The following is a 17797-nucleotide window of genomic DNA, read 5'->3' as shown; positions in this document are numbered from 1 at the left end:
AGGGAAAAAATTACATAATTTGCTCACCTCATCCGGAGAATTCTCTAAAGACACCTTGTCCTTCATTGCTCGCTGAATAGTCTCTGTACATGATTGGTCCATTAATAAGACATTACTGGGCCTGGCGAATTTACAGTCACTCTTCCTGGAGTCTGTCGTCATGCAGACCTCATAGTTGTACATACGCTGCAGAGTTCCTGCACCTCCAGCGTCTGCGTAATGAGGTGGGTAGTACGGAATAACAGGCAGGTTGGACTGACAGAAGAGGCGAGATTGTCTCCATCTGTAGATCTTTACTGATATTATAACAACTAGACAGCAGATGAAAAGGAAAGACACGGCAGCCAGAGCCAGAACCAAGTAAAAAGTCAGATTTTCATTCTTCTCCTTCTCGTGCGTAAAGTCGGTGAACTCGGAGAGCACTTCCGGGAAGCTGTCCGCCACCGCCACGTTCACATTGACTGTAGCTGAGCGCGAGGGCTGTCCGTTATCCTCCACTACAACAGTCAGTTTCTGTTTGACGGGATCTTTATCGGTCACCTGACGTGCAGTTCTTATTTCTCCATTCTGTGCGCCCACTTCAAACAGCGCTCTGTCTGTAGCTTTCTGTAGTTTATATGAGAGCCAGGCGTTCTGGCCCGAGTCCACGTCCACAGCTACCACTTTAGTCACCAGGTAACCAACATCTGCAGCACGAGGCACCATTTCGGCCACCAGGGAGCCTCCTGACTGTATCGGGTAGAGGATCTGAGGCGCGTTGTCGTTCTGATCTTGGATAATTACGGTTACAGGAACTTCTGAACTCAGGGGCGGGGACCCCCCGTCTCGTGCTGTGACGTTGAATTTAAACCACTTCATTTGTTCGTAGTCATAGGATCGTAATGCCTGAATAACGCCACTATCGGGGTTCACAGATACGAGTAAACTGACGGGTGTGCCTCCAACATCACTGTCGCTTAAAAAATACGTCAGACGCGCATTCAGTGCGGAGTCTGCGTCATTCGCCTTTACAGTGAATACAGAAACTCCTGGGGAGTTGTTCTCAACAATTACTGCCTGATACTCACTGTGGGGGAACGAAGGAGAATTATCATTAATATCGGACACTTTTACTGTTACGGTTTTATTAGAGCGACGTTTAGGAACTCCTTCATCCGTAGCTAAGATCGTGATATTGTACTCAGGAAAAGATTCTCTATCAAGATCCCCATCTGTCACTAATGTGTAATAATCTGTCAAAGACGACTCGATTTTAAACGGAATATCTTGGTTTATTGAGCACTGCACCAGTCCGTTTTTACCCGCGTCTGCGTCCTCCACATTAATAACTGCTATGGTGGAGCCTGGAGGCGCGTTCTCGGGGACGGTGTTGGAGAAGGACATGAGCTGTATAGTGGGGGAGTTGTCGTTTTCATCGATGATTTCCACCATCACTTTACACGTATCCGTCAGTCCCCCATGATCTCTAGCTTTCACGTGTATTTCATATTTTCTTTCGTTTTCATAGTCCAATTTACCCAAAAGCCTGATTTCACCGTTTTCTGCGTTTATCTCGAATAGGTCCGATGCCTCTGCACTGGAGTAGGCGAATGAATAAGAAACGTGTCCATTCATTCCTTTGTCAGCATCATGAGCTTTTACTGTCGTTATAACGGTTCCTACGGGCGAATTCTCAAGAATTTCCACATTATAAGCAGCTCGTTCACATACTGGAGCATTATCGTTTATGTCCAACACGGTGACGTGAATGCGCACTGTACCAGATTTCTGAGGATCTCCGCCATCACTGGCGATGAGCAGCATCGTGAAATCTTCCTGTTTTTCTCTGTCCAGTTGGTTCTGTAATATCATTTCAACGAATTTCCTGCCATCCGGTTTGCTCTGAATTTCCAATTTAAAATGATCAGTCATTTTTAGCGCATAATTCTGGACCCCATTAACACCGACATCGAGGTCGACCGCGCTCTCTAAAGAGAACCGAGTACCAGACGCCGCGATTTCGCTTATTTCTAAATGGACGTTCTCTCTGGGAAACACGGGCGCGTTATCATTTATATCTCGCACCTCGACAGTAACGCGATAAAGTTGGATGGGGTTTTCAATAATGACTTCAAAGCTGAAGCTGCAAGGTACCGTCTGTTTGCACAGCTCCTCTCGGTCAATCCTCTCCTTCACCATCAGGATGCCTTTGTCTCTGTTCAGCTCGACGTACTGGCGGCTCCCCTTTGTGACGATACGAGCTTTACCAGAAACCAGCCTGGTTATTTCTAATCCCAAATCCTTAGCGATATTCCCAACAACGGATCCTTCAGGCATTTCCTCCGGGATTGAATACCGCGCTTGTCCAAGAACCATATCTGGCATAATAAAAATGATGATCAGCATTGCTTTCCATTTCAGACACAGACCAGTCCGCCACTGACTGCATGTGAGATGAAAAAAAGAAAAATCCATAATGAACACTCCCTCGTATCCTTTATAGAAGAACGTTTTGAGTATTTTCCTGTAAATATAATATCAATATTCCTGCATCGAAGACCCACAGTAAAAATACATGCACGTTCTCTGCCTTGTTGAAATGGTGACTATATTCTCAGTCCGTCTCTGCTTTTATTGAATCAGACTAAAAGGCTGTCCTCAGAAAAATAAAACTGCAGATGTAAACCAACAGCGGCGCTCAGAGTCAATAACATGAAACTGCAGAACTGCACCCTCATATCCACATTACTATCTGAACTTCAGAATAATTTGGACTTTACATTTAAAAAGGGAACATTTAAATTTAATGATTAAAAAACTATTTGTTTTTTCAATTACTTAAAATATTAAGTCAAAAATATTTATAATTATTATCATTTAACACGCTGTGTGATGTCTTTTTAAATCCGATTTTTTTTCACATTGCTCTTTTCATCTGAAGGCATCTTGAACAAACACCTCATGGTTTCAACAACTCACATGTGGAAAACAGAAGACAACAACTAAGAGTTTATGCATGTGATCTGACCATCAAAAACTGATTTAGACTATAATCGGCTTTGTCCTTTTTATCTGCAGTTGCGCTGTCCATCTACATGGTGCTGAAATCATGAAACGGTTACAAAATAAACAACATGGGCTCTGAAAATTCCCATTTGCACTGCAATATGTAAAGCAAAATGTCCAAATATCAACCTTGGTGAAAACATTAGCAAAGTCCAGTTACTTTTTAGTTTACATATTATGAATATGAAGGGCAGTGGTTAATATTATCCTAGCGGTTAAAAAAGTGGCAAGAAAATCGGAAGGTTGCCAGATAGAATCCCGACCTGCCAGGGTTCCACTGAGATGGTGACGCGTTCCCACACACTGCACCCTGGGCACCTGTATAGGCTGCCCAATGCTCACTAAGGATGATGGTTAAATGCAGAGGACATATTTTGTTGTGTGCACCGTGTACTGTAATGCAGTGTATCACAAAGGCTTCACTTTCATGAAAATGTAACGTCCTTAATAAAAACGAATAGAAAAATGTTATAAACCATGAAAAAAATCACCCAAAACAATTATTAAATATTCAGCTCACCTCATCTGGAGAATTCTCTAAAGACAGCTTGTCCTTCATGGCTCGCTGAATGGTCTCTGTACATGATTGGTCCATTAATAAGACATTACTGGGCCTGGCGAATTTACAGTCACTCTTCCTGGAGTCTGTCGTCATGCAGACCTCATAGTTGTACATACGCTGCAGAGTTCCTGCACCTCCAGCGTCTGCGTAATGAGGTGGGTAGTACGGAATAACAGGCAGGTTGGACTGACAGAAGAGGCGAGATTGTCTCCATCTGTAGATCTTTACTGATATTATAACAACTAGACAGCAGATGAAAAGGAACGACACGGCAGCCAAAGCCAGAACCAAGTAAAAAGTCAGATTTTCGTTCTTCTCCTTCTCGTGCGTAAAGTCGGTGAACTCGGAGAGCACTTCCGGGAAGCTGTCCGCCACCGCCACGTTCACGTTGACTGTAGCTGAGCGCGAGGGCTGTCCGTTATCCTCCACTACAACAGTCAGTTTCTGTTTGACGGGATCTTTATCGGTCACCTGACGTGCAGTTCTTATTTCTCCATTCTGTGCGCCCACTTCAAACAGCGCTCTGTCTGTAGCTTTCTGTAGTTTATATGAGAGCCAGGCGTTCTGGCCCGAGTCCACGTCCACAGCCACCACTTTAGTCACCAGGTAACCAACATCTGCAGCGCGAGGCACCATTTCGGCCACCAGGGAGCCTCCTGACTGTATCGGGTAGAGGATCTGAGGCGCGTTGTCGTTCTGATCTTGGATAATTACGGTTACAGGAACTTCTGAACTCAGGGGCGGGGACCCCCCGTCTCGTGCTGTGACGTTGAATTTAAACCACTTCATTTGTTCGTAGTCATAGGATCGTAATGCCTGAATAACGCCACTATCGGGGTTCACAGATACGAGTAAACTGACGGGTGTGCCTCCAACATCACTGTCGCTTAAAAAATACGTCAGACGCGCATTCAGTCCGGAGTCTGCGTCATTCGCCTTTACAGTGAATACAGAAACTCCTGGGGAGTTGTTCTCAACAATTACTGCCTGATACTCACTGTGGGGGAACGAAGGAGAATTATCATTAATATCGGACACCTTTACTGTTACGGTTTTATTAGAGCGACGTTTAGGAACTCCTTCATCAGTAGCTAAGATCGTGATATTGTACTCAGGAACAGATTCTCTATCAAGAACCCCATCTGTCACTAATGTGTAATAATCTGACAAAGACGACTCGATTTTAAACGGAATATCTTGGTTTATTGAGCACTGCACCAGTCCGTTTTTACCCGCGTCTGCGTCCTCCACATTAATAACAGCTATGGTGGAGCCTGGAGGCGCGTTCTCGGGGACGGTGTTGGAGAAGGACATGAGCTGTATAGTGGGGGAGTTGTCGTTTTCGTCGATGATTTCCAAAATCACGTTACATGTGTCTGTAAACCCTCCTTGGTCTTTAGCCTTTACATTTAATTTATAAGATTTTTCCGACTCGTAATCCAATTTCCCCACAAGGGTAATTTCACCGGTTTCGGAGTTTAGACTAAAGAGCTTCAGAGCTTCTTTATTTGCGTGAGGAAATGAGTAGCTAATGTGCGCATTGGAACCTTTGTCAGCATCATATGCTTTCACTCTCGTTATAACAGTTCCCAACGGAGAATTTTCTACAGTCTCAGCATTATAAGCAGCTCGTTCACATACTGGAGCATTATCGTTTATGTCCAACACGGTGACGTGAATGCGCACTGTACCAGATTTCTGAGGATCTCCGCCATCACTGGCGATGAGCATCATCGTGAATTCTTCCTGTTTTTCTCTGTCCAGTTGGTTTTCTAATATTATTTCAACTGATTTACCGCCATCGGCCTGTAGCGTAATTTCTAATTTAAAATGACCTGTCGGTTTTAGCGCATAATTCTGGACGCCATTAACACCGACATCGAGGTCGACCGCGCTCTCTAAGGAGAACCGAGTACCAGACGTCGCGCTTTCGCTTATTTCTAAATGGACGGTATCTCTGGGAAACACGGGCGCGTTATCATTTATATCTCGCACCTCGACAGTAACGCGATAAAGTTGGATGGGGTTTTCAATAATGACTTCAAAGCTGAAGCTGCAAGGTACCGTCTGTTTGCACAGCTCCTCTCGGTCAATCCTCTCCTTCACCATCAGGATGCCTTTGTCTCTGTTCAGCTCGACGTACTGGCGGCTCCCCTTTGTGACGATACGAGCTTTACCAGAAACCAGCCTGGTTATTTCTAATCCCAAATCCTTAGCGATATTCCCAACAACGGATCCTTCAGGCATTTCCTCCGGGATTGAATACCGCGCTTGACCAAGAACCATATCTGGCATAATAAAAATGATGATCAGCATTGCTTGCCATTTCAGACACAGACCAGTCCGCCACTGACTGCATGTGCGATGAAAAAAAGAAAAATCCATAATGAACACTCCCTCGTATCCTTTATAGAAGAACGTTATGAGTATTTTTCCTGTAAATATAATATCAATATTCCTGCATCGACGACAAACAGTAAAAAAATACACGCACGTTCTCTGCCTTGTTGAAATGGTGACTATATTCTCAGTCCGTCTCTGCTTTTATTGGATCAGACTAAAAGGCTGTCCTCAGAAAAATAAAACTGCAGATGTAAACCAACAGCGGCGCTCAGAGTCAATAAAATGAAACTGCAGAACTGCACTCTCATTTCCTCATTACTATATGATCTTCAGAATGAATTGGACTATAAATACAAAAAGGAAACATTTAAATGTAACGATTAAAAACGATATATTTTTTAATTGTTTAAAATATTAAGCAAACCATATTTATAAGCATTTTAATTTGACACGCTCTGTCATGTCTTTTTAATTCAGATTTATTTGTCACATTGCTCTTGTCATTTGAAGAAATCTTGTGAAAACACATCATGGTTTCAACAACTCACATGTGAAAAACAGAAGAAATAAACTAAAGAGTTCATGCATGTGATCTGACCATCAAAAACTGATTTAGACTATAATCGGCGTTGAGCTTTTTATCTGCAGTTGCGCTGTCCATCTACATGGTGCTGAAATCATGAAACGGTCCCAAAATACAAAAAACATGGGCTCTGAAAATTCCCATTTGCACCCCAAAAATTTCCAAATATCAACCTTGGTGAAAACATTAGCAAAGTCCAGTTACTTCTCAGTTTAAATATTACAAATATGCGGGACATTGGTGGCCTTGCGGTTAATAAAGCGGCAGGTAGATCGGAAGGTTGCCAGATCCAATGCCACTGAGGTGCCACTAAGCAAAGCACTGCTCCCCGGGCGCCTGTCATGGCTGCCCACTGCTCACTAAGGATGATGGTTAAAAGCAGGAGACACATTTCGTTGTGTGCATCGTGTACTGTGCTGCAGTGTATCACAATGACTTCACGTTCATAAAAAATATTAAGTCATTCTTATGAATAGAAATATTATAATCCAAGAAGAAAAATCTCCAAAAGTTTTCAAAAACATTTAGCTCACCTCGTCTGGAGAATTCTCTAAAGACAGCTTGTCCTTCATGGCTCGCTGAATGGTCTCTGTACATGATTGGTCCATTAATAAGACATTACTGGGCCTGGCGAATTTACAGTCACTCTTCCTGGAGTCTGTCGTCATGCAGACCTCATAGTTGTACATACGCTGCAGAGTTCCTGCACCTCCAGCGTCTGCGTAATGAGGTGGGTAGTACGGAATAACAGGCAGGTTGGACTGACAGAAGAGGCGAGATTGTCTCCATCTGTAGATCTTTACTGATATTATAACAACTAGACAGCAGATGAAAAGGAAAGACACGGCAGCCAGAGCCAGAACCAAGTAAAAAGTCAGATTTTCATTCTTCTCCTTCTCGTGCGTAAAGTCGGTGAACTCGGAGAGCACTTCCGGGAAGCTGTCCGCCACCGCCACGTTCACATTGACTGTAGCTGAGCGCGAGGGCTGTCCGTTATCCTCCACTACAACAGTCAGTTTCTGTTTGACGGGATCTTTATCGGTCACCTGACGTGCAGTTCTTATTTCTCCATTCTGTGCGCCCACTTCAAACAGCGCTCTGTCTGTAGCTTTCTGTAGTTTATATGAGAGCCAGGCGTTCTGGCCCGAGTCCACGTCCACAGCTACCACTTTAGTCACCAGGTAACCAACATCTGCAGCGCGAGGCACCATTTCGGCCACCAGGGAGCCTCCTGACTGTATCGGGTAGAGGATCTGAGGCGCGTTGTCGTTCTGATCTTGGATAATTACGGTTACAGGAACTTCTGAACTCAGGGGCGGGGACCCCCCGTCTCGTGCTGTGACGTTGAATTTAAACCACTTCATTTGTTCGTAGTCATAGGATCGTAATGCCTGAATAACGCCACTATCGGGGTTCACAGATACGAGTAAACTGACGGGTGTGCCCCCAACATCACTGTCGCTTAAAAAATACGTCAGACGCGCATTCAGTGCGGAGTCTGCGTCATTCGCCTTTACAGTGAATACAGAAACTCCTGGGGAGTTGTTCTCAACAATTACTGCCTGATACTCACTGTGGGGGAACGAAGGAGAATTATCATTAATATCGGACACTTTTACTGTTACGGTTTTATTAGAGCGACGTTTAGGAACTCCTTGATCCATAGCTAAGATCGTGATATTGTACTCAGGAACATATTCTCTATCAAGAACCCCATCTGTCACTAATGTGTAATAATCTGACAAAGACGACTCGATTTTAAACGGAATATCTTGGTTTATTGAGCACTGCACCAGTCCGTTTTTACCCGCGTCTGCGTCCTCCACATTAATAACTGCTATGGTGGAGCCTGGAGGCGCGTTCTCGGGGACGGTGTTGGAGAAGGACATGAGCTGTATAGTGGGGGAGTTGTCGTTTTCATCGATGATTTCCAAAATCACGTTACATGTGTCTGCAAACCCTCCTTGGTCTTTAGCTTTCACGTGTATTTCATATTTTTTTTCATTCTCATAATCTAATTTACCCAAAAGCCTGATTTCACCGTTTTCTGCGTTTATCTCGAATAGGTCCGATGTCTCTGCACTGGCATGGGCGAATAAATAAGAAACGTGTCCATACGACCCTTTGTCAGCATCATGAGCTTTTATTGTCGTTATAACGGTTCCTACGGGCGAATTCTCGAGAATTTCCACATTATATAGAGCTCGTTCACATACTGGAGCATTATCGTTTATATCCAACACGGTGACGTGAATGCGCACTGTACCAGATTTCTGAGGATCTCCGCCATCACTGGCGATGAGCAGCATCGTGAAATCTTCCTGTTTTTCTCTGTCCAGTTGGTTCTGTAATATCATTTCAACGAATTTCCTGCCATCCGGTTTGCTCTGAATTTCCAATTTAAAATGATCAGTCATTTTTAGCGCATAATTCTGGACCCCATTAACACCGACATCGAGGTCGACCGCGCTCTCTACAGAGAACCGAGTACCAGACGCCGCATTTTCGCTTATTTCTAAATGGACGTTCTCTCTGGGAAACACGGGCGCGTTATCATTTATATCTCGCACCTCGACAGTAACGCGATAAAGTTGGATGGGGTTTTCAATAATGACTTCAAAGCTGAAGCTGCAAGGTACCGTCTGTTTGCAAAGCTCCTCTCGGTCAATCCTCTCCTTCACCATCAGGATGCCTTTGTCTCTGTTCAGCTCGACGTACTGGCGGCTCCCCTTTGTGACGATACGAGCTTTACCAGAAACCAGCCTGGTTATTTCTAATCCCAAATCCTTAGCGATATTCCCAACAACGGATCCTTCAGGCATTTCCTCCGGGATTGAATACCGCGCTTGACCAATGATAATATCTGGCATGTAGATAAAAATGATGATGAGCAGTACTTGCCGTTTTAGATACAGACCAGTCCGCCACTGCCTGTATATGGTGAAAAACTGAGAATATTCCATGTCGTCAATTCCTTCCTGACCTTTTAAATGATCATTATTGTAAACTGGAATGTCCACGTCAAACCAAATTGCAATTACGAAAAAATACAAAGCGTCTTAGCAGCAGTAATCAGGTGACTTCTCTTCATCTGTGTCTCTGTCCGACTGAATGAAAGAGTAAGGGAGAGGTCGCATCTGAATTACTCTCCAGATCACAGTGAACAGCGGCGCTCACAGTCAGTGAAATGAAACTGCAGCTTACACACTGCTTACTGACAAAGTAAATATGGACAAATCTAGAAACCATGAATAGGATGTAATATTCGTTTAAACTTCACACTTGCCTTTGTTGTAAACAGCACTCTTACAGAAGTCCACAAATGTTTAAAAAATATTTAAAGAAAACTCCATCCTTGTGATATTCTTTAAGTGAAAATGATTAGTTGTTACATGTGACACACCACAGCACAGCATCTAATGCACACAGTGAAATGTGGTGTCTGGGGAGCAGTGGGGACAGAACTTTGCTTAGTGGCACCTTGGCGGTTCAGGATTTGAACCAGCAAACTACCAGGTATGGGACCTCTTCCTTACCCGCTAGGCCATCACTGCCCCCTAAGAAAAGGTGTATCAAACCAAGGACCATTTGCGCAAACGTGGTAACCACTATTAAGTCAGCCATCTATCTGCCATGAACGGTGCCCGGGTACAGTATGTGGAGATAAAGCTTGTCTCAAGTGTACTTCAGTGACACCTGTCACTCGGGCGATTCAAACAGAAGAGCGAGTCACTGCTTTTGGGTATCCTGCCTTGAATGCTTTAAAGCATTCTTTTAGATGTGGGGCATATAAGTGACAACTATTCACATATTTTTACAAGAGCTTGTCGGAATTCATAGTATAGTATAGGTTTGTCATAATGTTACATGATGTACACAAAAAAAATTGTATGGCCATGCACAACTGGTTTTCAGTTTTGTGCAATGGGATTCAAAAATGCACCTCAACTGTTGCCATCTTGTAGAGGTGTCCTGCTTTTAAATGTTCTAATATTTTTAAATGTTCTAATGATTATTTATTAGAACCAAGACACAAACTTGCCCTGAATGTTTGCTGTGGATATAATGACATCTCACATATAATTCCTATTATCTGAAGATGACCTTCACATACATTGTAGAATGATTAAACAACACTTTACACACTTTGCCACAGTAACCCAGCCACTGGAGATGCACATGACAGTGTATTTCTTGATGCTGGTCCCAAGCCCTGGTAAATGGGGAGGGTTGTAGCAGGAAGGCCAATTGTACAGACAGCCAGACCGGTCTGTTTTATTAATCATGAATGTAAATTTTAAATAAAACTCACATGATGTTATGAACATACACTTGTCTGACATGCTTCAACAAATCGAGATAAAAATGATTTTCTGAATAGGTCTGAAGAGAAGGAAGAGGTGTGTGTGTGTCTTTGTGTGTGTGGAAAGGGTGGGGGAATTAGTGGGTGATGCTGAATATCCTCCTGACCTATTTTTTTTTACACGCAGCGGCATGAACTGAATGCTACAATGTAACCCGCTTAAACAAATGCACTCAGGTGTCTACACACATATGTGGATATGTGTACATTGCTGTCTGCGGAATAGTAGCTGCATTGAAGTGTGTATTTCAAAGTAGGTGCATTGCAGTGTGTGCATATGCATTAACACATTAAATGTCTCATACACAAATAAAAATAAAGGCAACCTATCTGAACAAATGGTATATTTCATGCTTAGTACATTCATTACTAAAGCCCACTGAATAGGGAAAAATATAAAAATGTGTATAAATCAATTTAATCAATTTATATAATTTAATACTTATTTAATACTTTTTTCCCTGTAAAGCTATGGGTTTGAAATACTAATAACCTTGTTTGGGATTAGTTAAAAAAAATCATGTCTTACCTTTCATAAGTCGATCATTCATGTTGTGATATAAGGGAAGGGGAAGAGAATAAAATATATAAGAGTTCAGGCCACTGGGAAACACAGACAAATACACACACACACACACACAGATGCACACACAGGCACAATGCATGTCTGTGGGTGTGAAGGGAAACTGAAAAAGCAGAAAAAAACATATAACTTGAGAGATCAATCAATCTGCAGATACTGATTGCTTCTTAGGAGGGGCACCCAGTATGAACCTTCTCCAAATGCTTAATGATGCAAGGATACAACCTTACCCACATAAACAACTGCACATAGGTGTTGCTTTTACCCACACATAAAACTTCAATATAGATTTCTAATACAAAATATGAATGCGTATATGTGTACTTTTCTGTCTGACTGAAAACAATGGCTGTCTATACATAGCAGTGTGTGCAAATGTATTGACAGATTAAAAAAGAGAAAGAAAACATTATAGGAAAGATGTTCCTATAATGAATGATCCAATCACAAATTGTATTGCACATTTCATACACAGGCAAGACATCTGTGCACACTGTACATTTCATGCTTATTATAGAATTTATTAAAGCCCACTAAATGTGTTAATTTCACATATACTTCAATTTCACAGTAGTGCAAATGATTGTAGGGTAAAATGTAAAAAACAAAATAATTAATTATCAATTTAATAAACACATTCAGTACTTTGGGTATGCTATGGCTATGAAAGCTATGGGTATGAAATACTAATAACCTAGTTTGGGATTATTTAAAAAAAATCATGTCTTACCTTTCATGAGTTGATCATTCATGTTGCAGGATAAGGTTATGAAAGGAAAAGAGAAAGAAAGAAAGACAAATACAGTGAATTCAAATGACAAAATAAAATATATTATACAAATCCTTTTCTGTGGAGCTTCACCTGTCCCTAAATTAAGACAAAAATAAAAGTTAAGTTAGTTGCAAGAACAAATATGTTTAAGCTAAAAAGTTAGCACAAAGTAAACCCTTCAGACCACTAAGGAACACAATTAAATGTGCACACACACAGATGCATTCAGACACGATGCATGTCTGTGGACTGTGACAGGAACCTGGAAAAGCAGAAAAAATAAACTAAAAATGGAGAGATCAATCAAACTGCAGATCCTGAGTTGCTGGGCATAGATACAGGCTGCAACATTCATGTAAATATTACTCATTACTGCAAATGTAGACAGTTTGGAAAGTTAGATGTTTATTTAGAAAAAAAAGTTATGACCACCAGGAGTTATGACCACAAGGATCTCATGTGACTTCTAACACTGAAATGGTATAATAACAACCTATTTATGAAAAAAAATGTACAAAATGACATGATTCTTCACTGATCTTGTTCAGTAATGAATGAGCATTACTAAAAAAGAAATGCATCTGTACAACTTGCAACTAAAAAAACCTAAGCAATGAACAAAATGAGAAGGTCTTCAATGTGTTACTATTTTATTCGATGCATGTGACTTTGATCATGAAAGCTTCAGCCATCATACAATATGAGGCACCATATCAGTCAGACCGGTGTCTATTGTGGAGACCTTCAAGTTCCTGGGCACCACCATTTCCCAGGACCTGAAGTGGGAGACCAACATCTGCTCAATCCTTAAAAAGACCCAGCAGAGGATATACTTCCTGAGGCAACTGGGAAAGTACAGTCTTCCACAAGAGCTAGTGATCCAGTTCTATACTGCGGTCATTGAGTCTGTCCTGTGCTCCTCCATCACTACCTGGTATGGAGCAGCCACTAAAAGAGACAGGATCAGACTGCAGCGGACTGTATGTACAGCAGAAAGGATCACCGGTGCCCCCCCTGCCGTCCATCCAGGACCTGTACCTCTCCAGATTCAAGAAAAAGGGCAGAAAATCATCTCAGATCCCTCACACCCTGGTCACAGACTTTTTGACCAGCTGCCCTCTGGCAGACGTTATAGAAGCCTGCAGACCAGGACCACCCGACACAGGAACAGTTTCTTCCCCCTCGCCATCTCCCTCCTAAACAGCTGGAACTGTCACACTGCGAATCACCTTCACAATGCACTGCACTTAATGTACAGATTTAGATTTTTTATTGTACTGCACATTGATCATTTATAAACTCTTATAGACCTATGTACATTCATACATACATTTATATTCAGTAAATATATTTATAAACAGTATAAACATATTGTACATCTTGTACAAATAAATTTTACAAACATCCTTACACATTGTTGTTGTTTGTTGTTGTTGTTGTTTTCTCCTACACTGTACTTGAGAGACACCATCTACCAGAATCAAATTCCTTGTATGTGCTTGGACTTACTTGGCCAATAAACACGATTCTGATTCTGATTAAAGAGCCACAGTTATGCAAATGTAGATAACATTTACCACAAACATAATCATTAGTAAAAAAAAAAAAAGTTTACACATTTACTCCAAAAATATCTTTTGTAAATAAGTCAAAACAAAGTGCAAGTGAAATATAATTACCAGAGTAGAGAACTGAAATCCCTTATCATTGGCTTTTTCTGGGCTTTCAGTCAAAGCAGAATTAACAGGCAGCGTGTTGTCATTGTAGGACGTGACAAACTTGAAGTCGCTGGTACGTGATCCCGTGGTCAGATATGTATCATAGTTGTAAGAACTGCGCAGAGTTCCTGCTCCCTCTACCTCTGCATAGTTGGAAGGGAAATACGCGCTGGGAATAGCAACTGCTCCATCAAACAACAGTCTGGGCTTTCTCCTCCGACAGAACCTCACAGCCAGGACCAGAATAAGGAAAGTCAGGAAAAAGGTGGAGACTGAAACCAGCGCGATGATCAGATACGAAGTCAGTTTGGAATTGTTCTCCTCATAAGACACGTCTTTAAGGTCTGGAACTTCAGCCAAGTTGTCTGAAATGAGTAAAGAAACTGTACAGGTTGCAGAGAGAGGGGTCTGTCCGTTATCTTTCACTGAAATAACAAGATTCTGCTTCATGCTGTCAGATTCAGAAATGTCCCTCAGCGCTCTGATCTCCCCACTATGGAGACCAACAGTGAAAAGTCCTGGATCAGTCGACTTGATGATCTGATAAGACAGCCACGCGTTCTGTCCAGAATCAGCATCTACAGCGATCACCTTGGAGACCAGGGAGCCTGAAAGAGCAGCTTTAGGAACCATCTCAGTCATGAAGGTGTTTCCTGCCGGAGCAGGGTATAATATCTGTGGAGAGTTATCGTTCTCGTCTGTTATGAAGATGCTCACAGTCACGTTGCTGCTGAGTGGAGGAGAACCGTTGTCTCTGGCAACAACCTGAACTTTCAAGCTCCTGAACTTCTCATAGTCAAAGGACCTGACAGCATGGATCACCCCTGTGTCTCCATTAATGGATAAGAATGAGGAGACTGGAGCACCACTGACCTCACTGGGCAACAGAGAATAGAAGACTGTGCCGTTCTGTCTCCAGTCTGGGTCTCTCGCAGTAACAGAACAAACAGAGGAGCCGGGTTTGTTATTCTCACTCACATAGGCAGAGTAGGACTGTTCTTCAAACACAGGGGGGTTGTCGTTCACATCAGACACAGATACATGAATGGTCTTGGATGAAGATAAGGGTGGAGATCCTCCATCAGTAGCAGTGATAGTTATGTTATAATCTGTTATTAGTTCACGGTCTAGTTCTGCTGTAGTAACAAGAGAATAATAGTTTTTAATTGATGGGATTAATTTGAAAGGGACATTTTGCTGGATGGAGCAGTGAACCTGATGGTTCTCCTCTGAGTCCTCGTCCTGCACATTCAAAATCCCAACCTCTGTCCCTGGTGCTGAATTTTCAGGAATATGACCTTTCAGAGATTTAAAAATAATATCTGGTGCGTTGTCATTTATGTCAATTACATTAATAATTACTTTTGCATTAGAAGATAATCCAGAGCCATCTTTAGACTGAACTCGCAATTCAAATATGTTTTTGTCCTCAAAGTCGAGCTCTCCAGCCACTTTTATTTCACCATTTATCTTGTCGATGGAGAATAACCTAGCTGCTTTATCAGAGATGCGGCTAAATGCATAAGTCACCTCCCCATTCGCTCCCTCATCTGCGTCTGTGGCGCTTACAGTAACAACAACTGTATTTAAAGGGGAGTTTTCAGGCAGGCTGACTTTATAGACGGGTTCAGTAAATACGGGTAAATTATCATTGGCGTCCAGAACAGTAACGCGTATTACAGTAGAACCAGATCTCTGTGGAGAGCCGCCGTCCACAGCGGTGAGGGTTAATATCACTTCCTGTTTCTCTTCACGATCGAGCTCTTTATCTAAAATTAATTCACTGTATTTTCCTCCATCGATGTTGGAATGCACAGCTAATGAAAAATGGTCGTTTTTCTGCAGCGTGTAGCTTTGAATTCCGTTTCTTCCCACGTCCACGTCATGCGCCTCGTCCAGAGGGAAGCGCGCGCCTTTAACTGCGGATTCTCTAATTTCCAGAATAATTTCATTATTAGGGAATTCAGGTGCGTTGTCATTAATATCTTGTATTTGTAGAGTAATCTCGTGCAACTCCAAGGGATTCTCCAGAATTAATTCATATTTTAAGACGCATGAGGTTGTCGAACCACACAGCTCTTCTCGATCAATCCTCTCCGCCATTACGATCTCACCTGTCTGGAAATTAATCTCACAGAAACGTCTTCTGTTACCCTTCAGATCTAAACGAGCTTCGCGTCGCGATAATCCACTGGGATCAAGTCCGAGATCCTTCGCTGCGTTTCCAATCACAGCTCCTCGTTTCAGCTCCTCAGGAACAGAATAGCTGAGATCTCCATGGCTGCTGCGCGTGTGGAGCAGAAAGAACAGCAGCCAGACCACCGCGTCACGAACAAAGAATTCCTTAAAGCTCATTTTTAAAATATTTCTCCATCAAGAGCAAAATATCAAGCAATGCGAGAGGTCCAACTAACGCACAGCGGTTGTCGCGCATCAATGATGGCTGATCTGGGTGGTTTATCAGTTTAAATAAAGGCGGAGACGTTTTATTGCCCTGGTCAATAGCGACACTTTGAGTATTTTTCTAAAACTGCAGTTAAATGTTCCCTACGTCTGCCTCGCGAATTCAGCACATAAGTCCTTTCATTTTTTTTCATGTATGTATTCAATAAAAACATCATTGGAGATGCAAGTTCTTAAATATCAGTCATCACTGTCCTTCAGCTGAAAATGGTTCACCGACTTTATCACAAGGATGAGCAAACTTTCCTGTAAATCAGACAACCACAGATTTTCAAGGTTCAAACCCAGTATACTGTTATTACGACCATCTGAGAAAGAAAACTGAATTCTGAGTTGCTGTGGGTATCTGTCCTGTCACTAGAAATTACACCATAACTCACATCCCATTTCTTTACCTTTCCCCATTTTGACCAATGTTTCTGACCAATGGCCAGTTCCTCTCAGAACCATTTCTGTGGCACACATAGTGTGTCTGCTAACAATCTGTGCAGAAACAGAAATGATCAAACACTATTTAAGAATAAAAACCTGTCACCTGTCTGCGGTTCAGCTTCATTGTTCAGCAGCAGCTAAAATACAGTGTGTGGTCATTCACAATCCATAACTGCCAGCAGAACGTATGGTGCACACACACCATAGTTTGAGTGTGCGTCCATGGCAAACAACCACACGCACATATGCATAATTATTGATAAAGAACTGATGAAAGTAATCAGCCGGTCCAGCCTCTTTCTTCATCCTGACCAATGATGCTAAGCAATCACACCTACACTAAAAATAAAAACACTGTTCACACAACAAATGCATATTAAGAAGATATTGAATTCTAAACCAATCAGAGATTGTGAAGGGTGAGGCTTGCCTCTGATTGGCAGATTGCCTCCAGATATTGCTGTACATTTGAAGGTGCATGTGCTGCAGTTAGAAAGAGAGAGGTGAGTAGCCCGGACACATCAGATAGACAGAGTGGATGTAGCCACCGATTAGACCTTTAAGCATTCAGGCGTTAAAGGTTAGACAGAGCCAGACAAGTACAGCTTTTTAAAAGCCTGAACCTGACATTATTGTGGTGTCAGATGCCAGCCAGCATGACTGTGTCCCCACACACTGCTCCCCGAGCACCAGTCATGGCTGCCCACTGCTCACTGGGGCAGTGGTGGCCAAGTGTTAAGGAAGTGGCCCCATAATCAGAAGGTTGCCGGTTTGAATCCCGAAGTGCCAAGGTTCCACTGAGCAAAGCACTGTCCCCACACACTGCTCACCGGGCACCTGTCATGGCTGCCCACTGCTCACCAAGGGTGATGGGTTAAATACAGAAAACACATTTTGTTGTGTGCTGTGTATCACAATGAATACTACTTCACT

General features: G+C 42.5%; 1 protein-coding gene across 25 annotated transcripts in view; it reads right to left on the bottom strand.

Annotated features, from left to right (window-relative positions):
• Window positions 1–17797, bottom strand: part of LOC114791987 (protocadherin beta-16-like) — a 258171-nt gene that overhangs the window by 90338 nt on the left and 150036 nt on the right. For 2 of the 25 annotated variants that reach the window (XM_028982633.1, XM_028982655.1), the window contains exon 1: window positions 7067–9627. The exons of 17 other annotated variants lie outside the window; for them this stretch is intronic. In XM_028982633.1, the coding sequence (XP_028838466.1) occupies window positions 7067–9496 (2430 nt within the window). In that variant the 5' untranslated portion in view covers window positions 9497–9627. Of the gene's footprint in view, window positions 1–27; window positions 2594–3565; window positions 6110–7066; window positions 9628–13930; window positions 16416–17797 lie in introns of those variants that run through there. 6 more of the 25 variants (XM_028982635.1, XM_028982657.1, XM_028982634.1 and 3 more) reach the window with 4 other exon arrangements.

The sequence above is a fragment of the Denticeps clupeoides genome, chromosome 6, assembly GCF_900700375.1.
Source record: "Denticeps clupeoides chromosome 6, fDenClu1.1, whole genome shotgun sequence".
NCBI classification, from domain to species: domain Eukaryota; kingdom Metazoa; phylum Chordata; class Actinopteri; order Clupeiformes; family Denticipitidae; genus Denticeps; species Denticeps clupeoides.
The sequence above is the reverse complement of the archived record's forward strand: the minus strand, read 5'-3'. Positions and strand labels throughout refer to the sequence as shown.